The 21,607-nt window shown below is 39.2% G+C and overlaps 1 protein-coding gene across 2 annotated transcripts in view; it reads right to left on the bottom strand.

The window, feature by feature from the left end:
* nxph1 (neurexophilin 1) overlaps nt 1-21,607 on the bottom strand; it is a 38,551-nt gene that overhangs the window by 16,138 nt on the left and 806 nt on the right. The window contains exon 1 of one of the 2 annotated variants that reach the window (XM_024260210.2): nt 20,112-20,695. The exons of the other annotated variant lie outside the window; for it this stretch is intronic. Within the exon in view, the coding sequence (XP_024115978.1) occupies nt 20,112-20,159 (48 nt within the window). The 5' untranslated portion in view covers nt 20,160-20,695. Of the gene's footprint in view, nt 1-20,111; nt 20,696-21,607 lie in introns of those variants that run through there. 2 annotated transcript variants of the gene reach the window in all.

The raw sequence follows: 21,607 nt of genomic DNA, 5'->3' as shown, positions 1-21,607 counted from the left end.
GCCTTAAACTTAGCGCTATATTGGCACTTTTATCACTTTCTGCCAATCAGCGGGTGGCTACAGCGACTCCGCCCCGACCGTCCTGTTCTATTTTTCTATGGACCTACAATGGATGGGGGCCCTCAAGAGGTACAGGTCAAATTTGTTTAATGGGTCCATTTAACAATGGAAGCACATTTAAAATAGTGGATCAAACTGGACTGTACCGGACCGCACTGCTCAGTGGAAATTAGGCTTTTGGGTACAGGTACAGGTGCTGGTCTGGTCCGCCTCTCAAGAGTTGGGAACCCCTGATTAGCATCTATGTGGCCCGGTATCAAGTGCCCCTCGAACCAGCTGGGAAAAAGCAGCTTTGCACTGATATGCAACATTTTACAGTAGTGAAGTATTTACGCAATTCAAATCATTTTTTTTTTATATAGCCCGATATCACAAAAGCAATCACCTCATTGGACTTCATGCCAGTAATTTTACAGAAGTGGTCATAAAATAGAAACACTAGCTAATTTCTAACTAAACGGACTAAATAAAACTGGTTATCCCTGACCTTAGCCCTCCCAGTAAGGAAGAACTCCTAAAAAAAAATCAGATTCAGGAATCAACCTAAATCAGCTTTGCATCATTATGCAACCCTTTTTGTTAGTTATGTCAGTCCAAAGCCAAAAGGAAAAGTTGTTTTTATCTGCTTCAGAATGAGCTGATTCACATATATTATTTAGTTGTCTCCAGTGGTTAAAGGGTTAATGTGCCATAAGTACACAAACAAATATTTCTGACACTTCTTCTTTCTGGCAGCCCTTCAATTGTTTACACTGATCACGCCAGTTCAGTGGCCTTGTGGTAGAGTGTCCACCTTGAGACTGGAAGGTCATGAGTTCAAATCCAGGCTGTCATACCAAAGACTCTAAAAATGGGATCCAATGAGGCCAAATTTCCCCCCACTAGCTGCGTGACAGTTAACGGGACCTTAAAACACAAACCCCAATACAAGCAGAGAGCCTCTTTGTTTAAGCTTTCAAGCCTCTTTTGTTTTGTAATTCCCACAATTGTGAATTTAAATAGTTGCAACATCCTGGATCACAAGGTATTTTTTATTTCATGAATTAAAACCCCCCTCCCATGGTTTCATGAACATCACCTCAACCCCATCAAAGCCTTTTTTTTTTAAGCCATAGCACCTTTGGGACAAAAGCCATTTAATGTCCGTCACAAGTGCACAGGCTTAAATGAATATATTAAATGAGGCAGTGAGAGTTCAGCATCATTATGAAAGAGCAAGTTATTAAGCTTGGTCTTGAAAATTTGATACAGCTGAGGATCATCTGCTGGCAAACCCATTTGGAAGTTGGTTCCATCGATGTGCAGCTAAAAGCAGCTTGTTCGGTTCTGACTCCACTAGCTGATCGCTTCTTGTGGATCTCAGAGTCTAGATGAGTAAATATGGCAAGTACTGGTGTCCCACTCCATTGGGACTATACTAAACTGGCAGCTGTCTTCTTCTCTGTGACATTTCTGTTATCTGTTTCCTGATTTGAATCTTTACAAGATAAATGAAGGTGAATATGGAGGGAACCAAGACATGTGTATGGATAAAGAGCTGAATTAAAGCATAAAACAAGGAAAACTGCACTAAATCATGAGCCATGTGGGTTTATAAAATGGAAGAGTTGAGTGCTTTTTTTTGATTTCCTAGAATCCATACACAGTTTTTCAAATGACCCCAGAGGTGATCCAGTGAAGAACTCTACAGAGATGTGTGGGTGTGTTCGGATGATAAATTTTAGTTCATTCACAACAGCCTAATGACCATACAGAGCAGATATTCAGTGTGAACTGGAATCTTTAGACCTGCAAATCACCCACCATATTTCAAATGAAGCAAGGACCTGGTGACCCTCCGGGAAGCGGTTCTTTTTATCCGAAAGCCTCTCAAAGAGCTGCACTTTGACAAATGATCGATTTTAGCCTAACATCAGAAAATTGTGCAGAGCACCAGATCATGTAAACCATCCAAGTCAAAGCAAACAGTCATCAGAATAGGATGTTTTCACTCAGAGTCAAAGTTGTGTCCAAACTAAACAGCTCAATGAATGAATAGATTCCTGCTCAGTTCAGAGGTGAATCAAACACATAATGTTCAGAGATCATCACATTTTAGGGAGACTCCCAAAAGCCCTAAAGACATTGCGGCTATTTATCTGACAGTGAGTGCACCTAAATAAATATCTGCTGCACTTTTTGATAAACTAATCCACAACAGTAACCCTGCCCTGTGCACATGCATGAGACAACCTACAGGCATGGGCTAAACGCTACTGCCTTCCCTTCTGCTGGCCAGCAGCTCTTTCAGGAAAGCTCTTTATGGCTAGGTGCCAGGCTATCTGGTTCCAGGAAACATTTCCAGCTGTTCCTAGAGCATAACTTGCTTCCTTTCCAACACTTGAGAGTATGATGGTTTGAAAAGAGTTTGAGCAAAAAGCCTTTTGAACCGCTATTTTCCAAAAATCTGCCCACAATTCAACAAAATACAAACAATGCACTGCAAATTTACAGAACTGTTGGTCTGCTGCCATAGATCCTGACTTTCATCTATCCTTTTTTCAGTTATTCATTATTATAAGGCGAGCTGAGAGACATAGTCCCTCTTTTTGTTCTTCCCTGGGGTCTATGCTCAGTGGAATACCTCCCCAGGATCGCATCTAGAAGAAATCTAAAGGGGATGTCCAAACCACCACAAATGGCTTCTCTTGATGTGAAGGAATAGTAGTTCCACTCCAAGCTCCTACCCACCAAGCTTCTCAATCTATCTCTAAGGTCATGATCCAAAGGTCATGAGTAGAGGTGACAGAAGGAACATAGATTGACCAGTAAATCTTTTGCTTAGCTACTTCTTCTAATCAATGGACCATTACAGAGACACTTCATCCATTCAGCTGTCAATCTCACACTCCATTCTTCCCTCACTTGTATAGAAGATCCAAAATTACTTGAACTGTTTCCAGGTATCACCATCATTGTCCTCGCTCAATCAAAGCGTTGAAGTCTCCCAAGTGAACAATGGAATCTCCAGTCGGAGGATTTCCTCTTACCCATCCTAGAGCCTCCAAGAAGACCTGTTACTCTTTACTGTCATTTGACCTGTAAGCCAGGACTACAGACCAAGACACGAGCACAAGGTTTGCACAAGGACCCCCCAGTTCATGGGGCGAACCTCACAATATGTTGGCTGAACCCCACACCAATCCACCACCTCTATTTGTGGGCTAATCTAGAGTGGAAGAAAGTCCAGCTTCTATCAAGGAGTTGGGTTTCACAACCCAAACTGTGCATGGAGGCAAGCCTAAGCCCACTCAACCCCTGTATGAGTTCAGGCCCTGTCCCACCCAATGAGAAACCATATCCAGATTGAAGAGTTGGGGGGTCTCCCATTGACTGCTACCCCAACAAGTCTGAGAGCTAACTGAGAACCAAAGTAGCAAAAACATTTATTTTAGGGTCCAAACCACAAAAAAAGAGAGAGAGATTTACAGTCTGTAAAACTGTATCTGGCCTCTAATATCAAAGTGTTCTTAAAGTCTGTTATATCTAATCTGTGTAATAAAAATGTAATAAACCAGCAAAATAATCACAAATTGAATGTAAGTTTATTTCCTGCTTACCCCTTATTCACTATGTTATTTCGTTGTTGTGCAGACATCACATACCTCCATCCCTGCCTCCTCTCTCCACTCTGCAGCTAACCAGGACCTTCAACACTCAAACTTTACCCTCCAGCAGCAAAGAAGAGAAAATTAAAGTGAGATTTCTAAATAACCAATTGAAAGAACTTTAAAGTCGCTTCACAGGCAGCTGGGAAACACAAAAAAACTCAAGAGCCGTAGCTCAGATGTATGCTCACATCAAGTGTGAAAAAGTAAGACTATATTCTCTAATCAAGACTTAGCAGAATGTTCATGAACCATGAAACTGATGAGGACACGACTGAACAGCACATTTAAACGCAGACCTGCAATTCTACAAACAAGGACCACAAGATCGTGACAACAGAAAAAATGGAAGATCAAGAAGTTTTTCATAGTCATTTCGTTATATTCATACATACTGGCAGATAATCACTCCACATCAACCAAACTTTAACCAGTGTGTTTGCTTTGTGATTCTGTCATTTACTGTTGTTGTCTCTTCTATATCTTATCATACATGAACTGTATTATTCTTAGTCAGTTCTGTTCCAAACAGCCCCTCGTTAGAAGGTTTATTAACTGTGTGATACACCCGCCAGCTCAAATCGTTTCTTTCTATGTTTTGTCATGTATTCTGATAAAAACATCAAGGTTAATTTTAATCCTGTCTTGTTTTACATGACAGTAGTCATGTACTGAATTACAATCCAGACTCAAATACTGCAGAAATAAGGATTACTTTTATCGTTAATGTAATTTTGTTATATCTACAGTGAATTAATCAACCCTTTAAGTGTCTAAGAAGTCATACAGTGATATTCCATAAATAGCACAATCAAATATACCTTTGTGTTATTTTTTTTAATTTGAAGTCACATGATATTTTCTTTGGTAAAAATTAGAAAAATTAAACATTTATCTAAGGAGTTTGAGCATAACCTGGTCTCACTGAATTTTGGCTGCCAGTCTAATATTTGACTTTTATTATTTACTCGCAGGTACTACACCTTCTTACATTTCTAGTTTGCTATTCAAATATTTTCCTCTAAAGTCCGTCATTCTTTGGACCAGTTTCTCCTACTGGTTCCGACAACCAAATTGTTTTGTTGCCTCCAAAACTTTGGAATAAGCTCTGACTGGCTATTAGAAGCCAAACTATTAAAGAATAGAAGTCACCCTCTGCCTTAGCATCTTCTTAACTGACCTTTTTTTAAAATGTTTTTTTATTCATGCTTAATTGTTTTTATTGCTATTTATGCTTTATTGTTGTGTTGTTGTATTGATCTGACCTTGTGTACAGCACTTTGGGCTTCCTTGGTTGGTGGTGGAAGGTTGAATAAATGAAATTAAATGAAAACTACTTCTGTTTCATAAAAAAAAATCACAGTTAAGACCAGGAAAAGCTTTTGTGATTGACTAATAGAAATATCAGATCACAAAATGGATTAAGGATTCAACTGGACAGACATCAGAACGGGTCAATCTGAGGAAATACTGATTTTCCAGCTTTCTAACTGTGAAAAAGTCCCACTAAAACTGTACAAATAAAAAAAAGTGGTTAAGAGCAATACTGATGTGTATTTTCTCTCCCCTTACACGTCTGCTTAGCACTACTGAGCACCACCCTGTGCTCACTGATGGAGTTTACAAGGACAGTTCTGCTCCAGTGCACGAGTCTAGTAATGCTTGTGGGATTTTTGACATAAACTTGACACCACAGCAGAAGGCTCCAAACAAAATTCAAGTCCGAGTTTTTGTGAAAAACTGTGTGAATCTGACAAAAATACAAAAACAGAACTTCTAGCACTTCCTTAAACAATAATGAGCACATTTAAAGTAAGAGACGAGCAGGAGTTTGAGGGGAAGATGGGTGCATCACATTGCCTGAACCAGCAGCGACCAGAGTGGGGGCAGCCCGATCTGACGGCTGCCTGGACTGATCAGATAACAGATGAATCGACCTGCATCACACATCTGTGAGCGTTTTAGGATCAGAACCTCCTTCAAAGAGGCAGATCTGCACAGAGAAGAGCAAAGATGTCGAGATGATGAGATGAAAGACGGGAGCTTACGCCACTAGAATGAAGTGACATTTATATTGGTGCGCATCGTTCAAAAATCCCCAAAGTATGAAGTATTTTCCAGTGGAACGTGTGTATTAAAAAGAACTATTTGAGTATAGCAGAAAAGTTGCTTCATTCGTTCAGATGATAAATTCCAGAAAATAAAATCTAAAAACAGGAAAAACTAATAAAAAGATTTTTTAAGTCTTAAGTCAAAAGTTTGAGCCTCCTAAATTAAAATAAAGTATTATTAATATAAGTGATGGTAAAAGTACAGTAGCGTGCTCCACAAAGACAGGATTCTTATTAAAAATAATGGATGAAATCAAACAGCTGACTTCAGAGCTTTCCTAATATTTCTCTGTGATTAAATCCATCCCAGCATGTTTGCTCTTCAAAGCTCAGTTGGACTTGTTAAACGTACCCCTCCCACTTTAGGACGGTTCGTTTTTCATTCGACAGAAGTCAAACAGGAGGTCTCCTTCATCTCTCAGGTTCATCTCGCACAAGGCCGCCTCGCAGCGTCAACGCGGGCTCCCTTTCGCCGTAAATGAACGGCGCCCAGCTTGAGATTAGTGCTTATCAGCCTGACCGAAGCCCGGTGTGAGGCAGGGGTGGGGTGTGTAGGGGTGGGGTGCACAAATGATCTCCACGGCTCATTTCTGAACATCATAAGCTAGGTAGCTTCAGGCAGCGGCTCCTTTTTTTTTTTTTTTTTTTAATGAGAAATCACAGGCCGGTGGGATGTCTGAGGTAAGGGGGGAGCGGCAGGTACATGGCGTGCTGTCGTTAATTCTTCACCAACAAGATCTACAACTTCTAACTGGCTCCAGAATGTGAGTCTGACATCAGTTACAGGTGTGTTCATGAAACCACATGAACAATATTTGCAACAAATATTAATTTGCTCAAGCTGGAGAAGAGTTTTTGTCATTTCATTGTGGATTTTCTTGATTCTTTTTTTCATTCGTGTTTAGCAACATTTCATCAGTCCCAACTGTCTAGGATGCAGCTCAGGTTTGGTGTTTTAAGGTGATCCAGAGGAGACTGTCTGACTCATCACTTTCCATTTTTTAAAAATGTCTTGAAACTCATTTTTACAGCCAGGCTGAGATTCTGCTGGCGGTTCATTTTTGCTCCTGCTTTTTTATCTATTTTATTATTTTTATTGCTTTACTTTTTAATTGCTTCAATTGCCTTTTAGTTACTGTTTTAACGTGTGGCGCCAATTGACTGCTGTCATGTTAAGGCACCATATCAATAAAAGTGATTTGATTTGTGGGAACAGAAGACTGACACGCCTCCACAGGAGCGTCTGCTTTCAGACAGAACGTCTGCGGCTGCAGCTTCTGAAGGACATGGGCTGAGCTCTCGATTTTTCAAGCAGGAAAACTGGTGTTCTGCTAGGTTTTAGAGTAAATATTCACCACTTTAATAATGCAACTCCTATTCTTGTTTAGTTTAGATCACAGCTTATGAGAATTTTTTTTTTCATTATTCAGTGAGATTGGTTTTTGAACCTAAATAAAGAGAAGAAAGTCTGGACATCCTCGCTTAGACTACCTTCTGGTAGCAGAATTGGATGGATGGATGGATAGATGGGAATAGTGGCAGCTAATGGAAAGAGTTGGAAAAGTGTAAGGAGATGCTTAAATTTGCAATCTTTAAAGAACATTTTTGGTGTGAGGTTAGTAGATCTGATAACAGGTTAAGCCTTCAAATATAAAGGAATATTCGGGGATTTGAAGAACAGGTGATTCATCCTCTGAAACACCTCAGCGTTGGCATTTATCGTAGTCTTTTAATACAACCCTTCCTGTCCCTGCGCACAGCGGCTCTGTTCCATAAGTCAGGCTCAAAGAAGAACTTTCAGGGACGCTCACAGCTGATCAAACCATGAAGGAACAGTTTGAAGACAGAGCAGCAGCAACTAAGACTGGTTATCACATCAAAGATGACTGAAACAGTCCCTTCATTTAAACTTTACCTAACACTTTCAAAAGCTCATGAACATCACCATTCTGGAAAAAAATAAAAATAAAAAATCAATGAAGCACTGAATCTTCCAAAGCTACAACGAGGTATTAGGGCCAGTTTGCAAACAATTTATTTTTCAATTACGTCTTTGAATCTTGTACATTCATTAGAAAAAAGTTGTAAGTGTTAAATTACAAGAATAAAGTCCTATATTTATGACTTTAAAAGTCTAAAAGCTAAATTCATGACTATTTTTATTGTAAATGTACACGTTTTTTTCTCCTAAATTTACCACTTTTAATCTAGTAAATTTACAAGTTTTTTATTCTCATAAATTTATGACCTTTTACAAGAAAAATAGTCAAATTTAGCTTATGACTTCGAAAGTCATAAATATACTACTTTTTTCATGTAATTTAAGAGATTTAAAGTTGTAATTAAAAAAAAAAAAAAATTGTAAACTGACCCTAAAACTCCGCCGTAAAATATAAATATATAGGATGAAAAAAAGGAAATTCATTGTTAAAAAAATAAAATAAAATCACATAGGGAATGTCAGCAGTCAGGGAAATTGGTGTTGATTTTATTCTGATAACAAGAAAACCTAAAATCCACTTCTTCTTCTAATAGTTTCTGGCAGGTTGCAGTGTGGTAGCTGTAACGCTGCCCCCTACAGGTGTTCAGTAGAATGCAATCAAATATCACAGTACAAACCAGTTAGACAGAGGAAATGAATGACTGTTCATCTAATTAAAAAACCAGAAACATATAATGATATAATGAAACCAAAGACCACAACGAACATTTATATATTTAGTTTTATAAACTTGTTTGCCCCGCCCCAAAAAGTGCAGTATTCATTTCTAGTTGTCTGTGAAAAGACACATAAGTTGTTGGAGTTTAGCAGCAGAGTGCTGAGTGTCATCTGCATAACTGTGGGATGAAATATCTTCTGTTGGCATTATCTGATTAAGACATGTTTGTGACGTGAGTGGTTGAAGTTCGTGTCGTATCTGCTGAAGAGTGCTTGGGTCGATCACAGGAGGCAGACTTGTGCTCGTCTACTGTAGTATCCATGTAGTATTCATTCAATCTGGTGAAGATGGAAGAGGTTGGTAACAAACACGCTGTCTTCTTAGGTTCCATCTGTCTTAGATGCAATCTGTCCATCTTGAAAATGTGCCCACAGTCTGTGAAGAAGTAAAAGTGATCATAAAATGGTTTCTTTTGACATGTAAATGTTACTAGAAGCCACTTGCTCAAACCAACAAGCTGCTAAATCTTTTATTTCATGTTGTTAGAGGTTAAAGAGAATAGCTCATAACTCATAACCTTTTTTATGTATTAATCTGCAGATTTTCTCCTCATATTATAAGCCATCGGCATTTCCTTCCATTTTATTTGTCTTTTATTGTTGTTGCTTTTAATCTATTTTGTCTTGTGATTTTATTGTTTAAACCATGTTTATGCGTTTTTAGGTTGAGCACCTTGTGTTCTACTGTATGTTGATTAAAAATGATCTATTAAAAAGGGATTGGTTGGTTGATTGATTGTGTGATTGAATGGTTGGTTGATTGATTGTGATTGATTGTTTGATTGGTGGGTCGGTTGGTTGATTGGTGGGTTGGTTGGCTGATCAATTTATTGTGGTTGGTTGTTTGATTGGTTTATTGATGGGTTTGTTGGTTGATTGTGATTGATTAATTTTATTGGTGAGTTGATTGATTGATGGTGTGTGTTTGATTATCTGGTTTGTTGATTGATTGATTGATTGTGATTGTTTGATTGATTGGTCAGTTGGTTGATGGATGGGTTTATTGATTGATGGATTTATTGATTGATTGTGATTGTTTGATTGATCGATCGATTGATCATTTCAACCTTTATTTCACCAGGCAAAACATTAAGAACAATTTCTTATTTACAGTGTTGGCCTGAAAAAAAGATTGATTGGTTGGTTGGTTGGTTGATTGATTGATTGATTGATTGATTGATTGATTGATTGATTGGTGGGTAGATTGATAGGTTGGTGGGTGGTTGATTGATTGTCATTGTTTAATTGATTGACTGATTAATTGATGAGTGATTGGTGGCTTGATTGATTGGTTGGTTGGTAGACTGATTGATCTATTGTGATTGATTGGTTTATTGATTGGTTTATTGATGGGTTCATTGGTTGATTGCGATTGTTTGATTTATTGGTTGGTTGATTGATGGTTGTTTGATTGATTTATTTATATTGATTTATATTCCCATATATATGTATACTCCCATTCTTATTTTTAAACAGCTGAGTTAGCCACAAAGTCTCTGCCTGCTTTCCTGTTGGTATAACAACTGGATGGAAAGATTCTTAAAGGCTGTTTGTGTTCTACCGGACTACAATGACAAAGATAACGAAGACAACGCTCACATCTTCACAGATCAACTTTCGTCTAGACACAGTTGAACCTGTCAGCTGCTTCGCCAAGAAAAACTCTGGGTCACCAGCAAGGTTAAAGTGGTTCTCATGAAGAAAGAAAAAGATCCTTGAAAAATGAAGATGCTGAAGAGGTGAACAGGGGCCCGGGGGATCTTTAGACTTGTGTGAAGGAGGCCAAGGACAACAGGAAGAAGCTGGAGAAACAATTAGAGGCTGAAAGGATGTTTGATGGAGGGATGGAGAGCATCTCTGAAGCCAGTGAATGCAGCTGATGAGAGCTGAGAAAGCAAAGAAATATATGTTTAGTTGATTGGACTCTTCTTGCGTCTTTGTCTCGTATCTATGCGTCAGCTCTTCTATCTTGTCCTCTTTCATCTCCCCTGCAAAGCATCTTCAAGTGAAGTCTGTACCCAACAGGGCAGGAGGGAGGATGACACCAACGATCTGGAAAACTTTATGCATCCTCCCAGCATGAAAGAATGACTGCAGACCTGTGTAAAACTCAACTCCTATGCCTTGAAGAAACTGCCTGTTTTCTTGCATATCTCAACAGCTCAAGTGTAACAAGCTGAGAAGTCTTCAGAAGAAGAGCATGGGGGTCGAAGATGTTAATCTGTTTTTCAGCACCAAGTCCCCACATGGGCACAGGTAGAACATGTAATCTTCACTCAGTGAACCCAGCTTTAAGGCAGAAGCTTCTTGCTGTAAGGTGTCATTGTCAACAACCACAATATCACACAGCCCAACTAATATAGCCCAACTAGTAATATAGGAGCCAAACATTGGCACCAACCTACAACCACCAGGACCAATGTGGGGTTCAGTGTCTTCATTTCCACTCAGTTTGTTTTCACAGCGCATGTGTGGTGTCGACCGCTAACGTGTCATTGTGTCATTGTCGTGCGACAACTAGAAAAGCAACAACAATGGAGGTCATCCAGCAGCTCGACTTTTTCCTGCTTCACTTTTGGTACACCGTGTATAACAAGAATTTGAAAGAAGATTGCTAAAAAGAATGCCGCCGTAACGGAAACGCTAGCTTAGCGCTATATTGGCACTTTCTAATGTAGTCATCGCTTTGTGCCAATCAACGGATGGCTACAGCAACTCCACCCCAACCGTCCCGTTCTATTTTTCTATGGACCAACAGATGGGGGCCCTCAAGAGGGGTCAATGGGTCCATTTAACAATGGAAAACACTCAAAATACCGGATTGAACCGGACCGTACCGTACCAGACTGCTCAATGGAAATGAGTCTTTCGACACCTGGGTGAAAAAGGCGGGAACTGAACTTGCAATCTTCCAATCAGAGGTTGCACGCCCTACATCTGCACCACAGCGTTCCCAAAATATGTTATTGTATTACTTTTTTTTCAAGGTTTAATTTTTTTTGGCAATTGTTGCTACCTAAAATAAGCGAATTGTTAAATACATTTTGAAAGCTCAGAAGAAAATTGCTTCTTGGGTTCTACAGGGTTAAACATAAAACTGAAAAATAAAATGAGATCATGTTCTAACAGAATTGATAAGGACCATGTATAGGAGCATAACTCATTCTTTGTACAATCTGCATAAAATTAAGTCTGCTAATGAAACTTCATTTTATTTAATAATCACAACATTATGCACTGCAACTGAATCTCATATTCAGGTTGTTTTTACCCATATATTCATGGTGCTTTTCTTTTGATAAATTAATATATATTTGTTCTTAAAGAGAAGAATCAACATTGTCTGATTTCCAAAATAAAATATTTTTTCAGTATAAAAAAAGTGGAAAATAAAACCAAGACGCTGAAGGACGCCCTTAAAACTGAATAAATTATCGCCACACCTCCATTTTAAATTGATACAAGTATCACCAAATGAAGTATCGCGATTTATCGGCAAATCGATTTTTTTCCTACACCCCTAGTAAACACAAATAACACACAATTCAGTTGAAGTTGTCCAGGTAAGGCTGATCTTCCTTCCTACAGAGGCTGCTTGGGGGGATTATTCTAGATCAAATGTTATAATAAAGAAGAAAATGTTGCATTTCTATGGCAACACTCAAGTTCAGATAACCCTGTTATTCAAAAGATTCACAAGATCTTTGTTTGATTTCCCCGTTAGGAATAAAAATGTATTTTTAGATATTTGAGTTGAGAGAGAAGCAATGAGTTTTCATTAAAATAACAGCAGAGTCTCTGAGTGACAGCACTTTTAAAAGAGATGCACTACAACATTATTACTGTTTGGATTTAGATGTATGACTCCTCACATGTGCACACGTGTATGTTTGCAGCTTAGTTTTATGACAAATTTGAGGGCTTTTTTCAGAAATCATAAAGGAATCTTCATTTGCAGATCTGATGGAACCACAGATGAATTGTAGATGAAGACGCAGATGAAGCTGAAGATCGAAGTAAAGATGAAACTATGAACAAATGAAGGTTTCTGTGGGGAAAAAAAAAACATTTTTTTGACAAAGTGAACCAAAAACAGGGACCAAATTGGAAGAAAAAAACAGCTCGATATAAAATATAAAAATATGAACAGGAAACATGTCTTCATCTAAATGGTACAAGTGAAGAGAAAAAGAAAAAACATTTATCTTACAGCTTAAGATTAAACTGTAGATGATAGTGGGACATTGAGAAAAAAGCTGTTGAAGAAGCTGCAGTTAAGCTACTAAACTCTGATTTATCTGGTAAGAAAATGATTTCAAAGTCTGTTCTTAAATCAGGTCTTAAGCTAGGGGAAAGGGAAGGTGTTTGTGCGGTCTGGTACGGTGGCCCTGGAGTCCAAATCACATCAATAAATCACTCAATGCAAAAACATATTTAAAAAAATAACAGCAATTAAAAAAAATACAAAAAAATCGAAATTACATTTTAGAAATCCAAAACAAAATTCCACATGTAAAAGAAAAAAAAATAATTTAAAATAAAAAAGTAAACATTTAAAGAATATAAAGGTAATTTTCAGCAATCATAATGAAGTGTTAAAAAAATGAAACTGGAAATGATAGATATTGTAAGACATCACTTATTGGATGATGACTTTTCACATTTTAAACCATTATTTGGCATGAAAATATCGTACAATAGAAGATATTTATTAAGCTTCAGACCACAACCACTGTAAATGTTCAATGATCGCTTTTTACTACATTTTCGGGGAAAAAAAATCCTTCTATATTCCCTCTTCTTCAAAACTCATCCAGTCAGAGATGTCCCATAATTTTAATAAAAATGTCCTTTTCTGTTTTTTTTTTTGTTTTGTTTTTTGTTTGTTCTTTACATTTTGATTCCTGGAATGTTGATATTGTGATATGTTTTTAAGTGATTTGTTGATGTGATCTGGACTTCAGGATCACTGTAATCCAGGATAGACCAAAAACTAATCAGTAAACAAATTCATGTTTACCTGCAAGTTCAGACGAAGTGCACATTCTACTCTTTAAAGGAGTCCCAGAAGACATCCAAACCCACAACTACCAGTTTGGACCAAACACGACCAGTACAACACAGAGATGAGGTTTACTGGAACATCCTGATCTCTTTCTCCGATGATGATGATTGACAGCTGTCATCCTCACAGGAACTGATTTCTCTGCTGCGACTGAAACTATCCAAAGGCAAAAAATATTAGAAAGTTTAAATTGTAATCCAGAAAATCAATACCAGGACTGCTGCAGTGTCATTTTTGCGGAGGGGGGCGGCTGATAGGCCTCTGTCAGGCATCGATCATGAGCAGAGGCGTTTGTGCGCGTCCACAGAGACGTTTTCTGTCATTAAGGTCGGCCTCAATAATCTGGTGCAACAGTGCCGCCCCGCGACGCGCATCCCCAAAACAGATCTATAGTTCAGAGCTGCGGCTCGGCTCTGATCAATAACTGCGATTATTCCTCATTCGCGGCTCAGCCGGAGCGCAGACATGAGAAACGACTCCCGCCGTTGGCTCCGCTCTGATCTCCCAGCAACAAGCGGATCCTCATTATGATGATGTTTTTCCTGATGTGACATCTGTTCGACACAAACCCAGAAATGATGACTTTCTTTGACACGTCAGTCACGTTTGACTTTTTCGATTCTTTACTGCCGATTTTCACTGAAAATGACTGCACATACTTTTTCCTATTTAAGACCTTTATAAAAAATAAAAAATAAAAACCTTTCTGCCCCTGACAGATCTGTCATCGTCATCGTGTTTCATCACTACAAAACTTTGATTTTTTTTTTTCTTTTTTTAATTCTGTAACAGACTCCTCACATCAGAGCAGGTTCACTGCGACAGCTTTGCACCTCTCTGATCTTTAGCCTGCAGGAGCTGCACACTTATCCTGTTGGCCTCCATTTGACACACGCCGCACATTTAAGATGGCGTCCAGCTGAAAATCCTCCCTGTACTGTACATTTTTTGAAAAAAGAAGCAATTCTTGTCATGAGAAATACAAGTTTTTCTTCTTTCAATAAAAGCTAATGAGGGTTTCCCCTAAAAGTAAAAGAATCGGCTCCTTCATTTGAGTCACCGATTTTAAGCATACAGGGCACGTGATGCAAGAACGGTCTAGACACGGGTTCTTGACTGCGCTTTCAGCCCATGGTGTTCACACTGGACAAGAAAGGAGGGGCTTCTCCTTCTTTTTCTTTTTCCACAGTTTAGTAGCGCATGTCTGCCACCTACAGCTGGAAGAGGTTTGTGGAAAAATGTCAAAGTGGTGCAAAAATCAAGAATTTGCTCCAGACTTTTTCTTTAAAAACATTATAAATTCCATCCAAACACAAATTATTCATTTCTCCACCATGATCAATTTGCAAACAGTTGGCATTTCCGTGAATTTTACTACCAAATTTGATTCCTCGATTGTCCAAAGCTTGGCCGGGTTTAGCTTTCAACGCGTGTTCAATGATTGTATCTAGAGCCCCAAAACAGTCGTAGAAACTTGCATAGCGATGTGTGAACATAAAAGTTTTAAATCTAGAAGCCTGAAATCCGCATTTATACACGAGACATTTCATTGGAAGTGGTCGCCTGAAAGCACATTTCAAAGACAGAGTTCTGACTGAACTTCCTCCATCAGGACCAAAGTTTCTTCTCAGATCTTAAAATTGTGAAAACTATTCAGAACCACCTGCTTAACTGGGGTCCTGCATCGAGACCATCCACTCTAGGGGTGTACCAAAATATCGATATTGCGATATATCGCGATATTTAGTCCTGTGATTGATTCTCGATGCGTTCTTACCAAGTATTGATCTTTTATTTTCGTTTGAAGAGGCTCTAAAACGTTATATTCCTATAGTGAGACGTTCAATCAGAGGTAGATAGGAGGCGCCAATGTGCCCACTTGAATTATGTCATTTTTGTTCTGTTATTAACAATTTTGTGTCAATTATTTATTGCACAAAATTAGACAGAAGCTTATTATTATGATTGAGTTCAAGCTTAAAAATAAATGGGAACATATTTCCCTAAAGAATATGTGTTCTTCCCTATATTGTGAGTTATTAGAGATGATTTTTTTGAAATCAATAATTGCAGTATCGCGATATCGTGAGTCATGTATCGTGTATCGCATCATATCCAGTGATTCCCACTCTTAGTTCACTCCAGCTACCACAGCACGTGCACCAAACGGCTCAGCAGCATCTAAGATATGAATTCTTTGGCTGTTCCCTCCACCTTCATCTCCACAGAGTTGAAACTATCCCAAAAACATTCATATATTTCATTTTAAATCAGAATATGAATATTTTTAGAGTTTGCCAAACTTTTGAGCAGGGATAGGAAGGCTGAATAATTCAGAAAAACTTTAAAAAAAACTAAAAAGTACATTCAAGCAAAATTGCTTTTGCAGCTTTTTGGAGGTCCAGATGAAAATCTGCTGAAGAAGAAATGAATCAGCTGTTTTTGCATATTTCCTGATGTTTTTCATATTTATTTTAGTCTCTTTGGAGGACTTAAAAGGAGAAAATGTCCACAGAACTGAAAAAAAACTGGGAATTATCTCATAATTTCATATAAAATAATTTATTTAAAAAAATTGCATAATGAGCGATGGATATTCTTAAGATGTTATATATATTCCAATAATTTTTGATTTTCAATGATGTTCGTGGTAGACATAAAACACACATTTCATTGATAACACGTCGACGTAAGACTTGGATCATCTAAACCCCATATGATAACATAAAGGCCAAGGAGGTTAGAATCAAGCACGACTGAATATTTTTCTTGTTGTAAATCGTTGGATATATTCTGATCTGTTTTTATCTATCTTTGTATTTCTCATTATTGTAAATAAGAACATGTTCTTGATTGGTTACCTGGTTAAATAAACAATAATTAAAGATGTAAGAGTGATCTTATCATGTTCAGGTAGAAAGCCTTTAAATGCTGCAAATGAGAGATTAAGTAACTTCCCTTAAAACTTTCTAAAAATAAAGAATTTGTCTGTTTTAGCCAAACTTTTAACTCTTTAACAGCAAAACTCTAGTTTTTATGTTCTTCGATTCACTGTAACTTTTCATCCTTAAACACGGTTATCGTAATTCCAGTAGATTTTGAAGGAGAAAAGGTGCTTTTCTCCTTCAAAATCTACTGGAATTACATTAATCGTGTTAACAATTTAAACGTTACAGTATGTTAAAGATTTTGTGTTTAAGCGTTACTGGTGTTAAAGGGTTAAAGAAAATGACCAAAGCAGAAAATGTTGATTTTTTGGGGAGAAATTATGTTAAAAAATCCTCTGAAAGTTGCTGAGCTCTGTACTACATTCTAACCGCCTGTATTTACTATAGTCCACTATAATGTGGGTTGTATGTGTGTTTTCTGGTATAAAAAATACAAATTCTTTCATTGTTGTTTTTCTAAAATTATATATTTTTATCTCTTTAAATTAATTTATTTTTATGTTGGTCATTTTCTGGATTTTTTTGTAAGAATGACAGTCTAAGGGGGCGGAGTTACTGATATTTATTCAGTCAAACTTAATAAATAAACGTGTACAATTATAATTATAAATTATTGTGAGTGTAATTTAATATTATAAATTAATTTTCTTTGTTTTTTTTCATTCCAAATCACAAAATAAATATTTTTTAATTGATATTTTCTCTCTGAATTGTCGTCTTATCTGTTTATTTCTCACTTATTTGAATCTAAACTGCTAATATTGGGTTTCAGACGGTGGAACTCTTGAAGCTGGTCTGAAGGAGGATAAACTGCTGTGAGCAGAGCTGCTTTAAATTTCACACAAGCTCCATAATCTCATTAGAGGCTGAAATAAACACTTCAAAAGAGCCATCAGAGGATGCGAGCAAATTATCATCTGGATGCGTATAACTGCCAGTTAGGATGGTTTAAATAATAATCTTCATTAAAGCGCAGATTAATATAAAACACAAGAGGAGAATGGAAGAGGTTGAATGGTTCGGAACGGTTCTGCAGGCGAAAAAAAGGAGTCTTTTTTTTTTTTTTTTTTTCCGCCCTCTCCTCACACGCTCCACTCTCTGACCAGATTCCCAGCGTAACTATCAAGGTGGGACAGTAACAGGATTGTCTGTGTGAAGTGAAGAGCGACACACACATAAAAACACAAACTCACACACATCAAACCCAGGTGGAGCAGAGTCTGAGCTGCGTTTAACAATCAGCTGCTGCTCCGACCTCTGACCTTCCAACACGATTGAAAATCTGGAGCAGCAACAGCGACGGCTGTGGTCATTAATCACCAACACCCCCCCCACATACACACACACACACATACGCATGTGCTCCACTCAGCTCTTTAACACAGGTCCAGTCAGAACAGAAATGGACCTAAAGAGCTGCTTACTCGGTCGCCACACTAAACTTATTGTGCATGCACACCTGGGAGAACCGGGCGCTCTGAACCCTCAGTGTTCTGGCAGACACATCTCAGGTCAGAGGTCAAAGGTCAGCTTGGGTCCCATTCAAACCGGATTCTGTGACTTCAGGAACAGTTTTTCCTTCATTTGAACCAGGAAGTGAAACACTAACTATATAAAGCTTTAATTTGTTGATCATGTTGTTATTTTTGTTTATTTCGGACTTCAGCTTTGGAGCAACATTGTTTGTTTTGTGCGGTTTAGTGATTTGCTGTGAAACTGCATATTTGAATTAAGCAGAACTTCTCCTTTTTTGGACTTACTTGTATATTAAGAAAATACAAATTAAAAAAAAACAAAAATAATAGAAATAAACTCATTCAGAAAAAATAAAATTACCCTTTTTTAATTCAATAATTAGTAGCTCAACCTCAGCTATAAAGTCTCAGATTGACTTGAATAAAAGATTACTGATCATTTCAAATTCCACATAAGCTTCAAAACACTGAAAATTTTCAAACTTCACTTACAATCTCCAAATGTTTCAAATCTGAATATTTTTACTACAACAGGAGCATGAACCTGTGTGTTTTGAGGAGGGCACAAAGGTCACTGAAGTCCACCATGTTTTTTTTCTCTTTAATATATAAGGAGCTGGTTTAAGCGCGCACGTGAGTGTGGTTAGTGGGGAGGGGGTCTCTGCGGGACTCCGGGCCTCCTCTTACCCCGCAAATCTCTATCCTGCGGGGCAGATTTTCTATATAAACTTTTAGGGGCTGCAGAGATGCTGTAAGGGGGGTGTGTGGTAGTGGGAGCAAAAATCCTGTCCCCAGGACCGAGTGGGTCCGTGCACGTAAACGCAGCTCAGCGTGGCACAGACGATCAGATCCATAAAATGCGCACGGAAGATGTTCAAATAAAATAAAAAATCACAACATTTAGAATATATATATATATATATATATAGGATATTTTAAATTATCTTTTTTCTGTATTCTTTTTTTTACAACCAAAACATTTTCATCACATTATTTTCACATAATATTATTTACACATAATATTCCACATCAGAAAATACGATGTAGTCAAAAAATAATAATAATAATAATAATAAAAACATAAAAAAATAATTGAATAAAAAAGTCTGAATTAGATTTTTAAAAGATGAAATCGCCTCTGAGAGGAGCGCAGCTCCGCAGAGAGAAGCAGAGCTCTGCTGCAGGTTCTGCTCTTCAGGACTGCTGGCCTTTAAAGGTTGATCTAGAAGACGTTTTGCTGCTCATCCAAATTCTTCCGACGGAAAAAAAAATCTCAAATCCATGGTAGGCCAACTGGCACAAGCGAGTTTTGCGCGCACTTTCTTTATATACCGCAAGGAATTCTTTAAGCGGAATCGGGCAGGAATACGTGGAAGCAAATATTTAACAGAAGTCAAAGTGAGGTTTTTATTACGGAATTTATTTATATTCATATTCTGCATGATTGTTAACTCCGGCCTGTTGCTGTTGGATTCCAAAACGGTTTCAGCACCATGGACAGCTCCGCTCCGGCAGCTGCGCCAGTCTGATCCAAACCTGCAGCTTCAGGAAAATCCATCCCCAGCAGCAACTTTATATGACAATAAACGTGTTCAGACACGAGTGAAAGTGTGCACGACTCCGTTAGAGAGCACAGGATTTAAATTCCAGGAAAAAAAATCTCAACTTCTCAACAAACTATTTTATTTTATTTTATTTTTTTAAGTTTGTACATTCCAATAATGTGTTTTTCTCATCCTTTGAACATGAGTGTGTCCTTCTGGGACACGTGCATTGGCCTCACGCGCGTGTGAGCGCGCGCTCACCGTCAATTTCCTCATTTAAAGTCTCTGTTCAGAGTTCAGCTGCAGGTTGGGGTGCTGGAGCGCCCCCCTCAGATCCCGTCCCGGTCGGGTCAGGGTTGTTTTCAACACCGGGACCGATTTTGTGTATTCGCGCGCACAACCCTCACTGCTTACGTTTAAACTTGTAATGATCATTCATGAACTCCGGCACAACGCGGGTCTATCTGTGCCTTCTCTTCTGTGAGAGCGTGCCCCCACCCTCCTCCTCCCCCCGGTGCGCGCACAAAGTTGCGAGGACTCACCCGGCAGAGCGCGGCCGTCAGCAGGACCACGGCGCACCAACGCGGCATCCTCCAGGCGCTCCAATGTCCACGCACGTGCCTTAGCCGTTGAGCGCGGCTCCGCGCGCATACATCCACCTGGGGTCCGCTCAGAGCCCGCGCGCGCCCGCAGCCACGCGCCCCATGAGCGCAGGGCAGGAGACAGAGAGAGCCGGGGAGGCTGAGAGGAGTGGAGTTTTTGGAGGCAAGGCGCAGCAGTTACATGAGAGTTAATCCAGCGGGGGGCAACCGCGGGGTCATGTCTGGGAGCGCGCGCGCGCGGGGTCCTGGCTGGTTGGCAGCTGCGCACGCGGCGGTACGAGGATCCGGTGTAAAGAAACGGCGGAGTTTCCTGCTTTATAACATGCGACCACAACAGCGCCCGAGTGGCTCTCCTCTGAGGGGGAGGGGCGTGCGGCAGCAAGGGCGGGAGGGGGGTCTTTGACAGTGAGAATAAAACACGCACATGCGGGAGGATGTGCGGGATATAAAGTTCTTCCTCTTTGCTGTCCTGGATCTAAAAAGCTGCTTTCATGCTGCGTCAGTCAATGCCCCCCCCCCACCAATACACGTTCTTTATAAGAATAAATGGAAGTAATCTCTGATGACCTTTTTCATACCTCACAGGTGAAAGGTCTGATGTTCTCACCCTCATCCTGTCCTAAATACTCAAAACCATGAATGCAAACGACTGAAATGAGTTTCCTCCAGATGAGCAGATCTGATGCTCATCAGTCGAGGTTTTGACCTTTGGAAGTTCTGGACACCTCCCTTTCCGGTGGTTAGAGAACACCAAGAATCTAGAAGAATTGGAGGAAGATATTGGTAGGGATCCAGCTCCTAACGAGTGGAAAAAGATGAAAGTGTGACCAGAATGAAATCCTGCAGGTCTCTCCAGAGAAGATCAGCAGTTCTTCATCAGACCACAGCTTTTTTTCCACATCCACACTGTAAAAACCGTGTTTCCAGTCAAACAACAACAGGTTCTATCTCTTGCTCTACTAATAGGGGTCAGAGGTTAGATTCATGAGGAACGCCGTCTGTCTGATGTGTGAATCAAGCAGGAACATGGAGACTTCTCTAATGGGATTTTAGTTTAGTTAGGAAAACATTGAGTGCAGAGGTCGTGACATCAGCACAAACGGAGGAGGGAGTACAGAGATGTTTCTATTTTATTAAACTATTTCATTGTGATAGAAAAGATGCAAACAGAAAAGAAGCAGTAGGAGAGGAAGGCTGCATTTGAGAGGAAAGTGATGCTCAGAAGTCTTCCTGCTTCTCAGCAAACACCTGCTTCCTTTTTCCGGACCGTCCCTCCCTGATGGAGGATAATCGGAGGGGGTCAAGTCTTTCATTTCCCACGTATCCTTGCTCATTCAGGGCCTGCGAACAGAAATAACAGGGTGGCGTCCCCCCCACCCCCCCATCCTCAGAGGACTGCAAAAAGGAGCAGGAGATAAAGGAGGGCGCAGGAAGAG

This window comes from Oryzias melastigma, linkage group LG13, assembly GCF_002922805.2.
Source record: "Oryzias melastigma strain HK-1 linkage group LG13, ASM292280v2, whole genome shotgun sequence".
NCBI classification, from domain to species: domain Eukaryota; kingdom Metazoa; phylum Chordata; class Actinopteri; order Beloniformes; family Adrianichthyidae; genus Oryzias; species Oryzias melastigma.
This window is presented reverse-complemented; position numbering and strand designations above follow the sequence as displayed.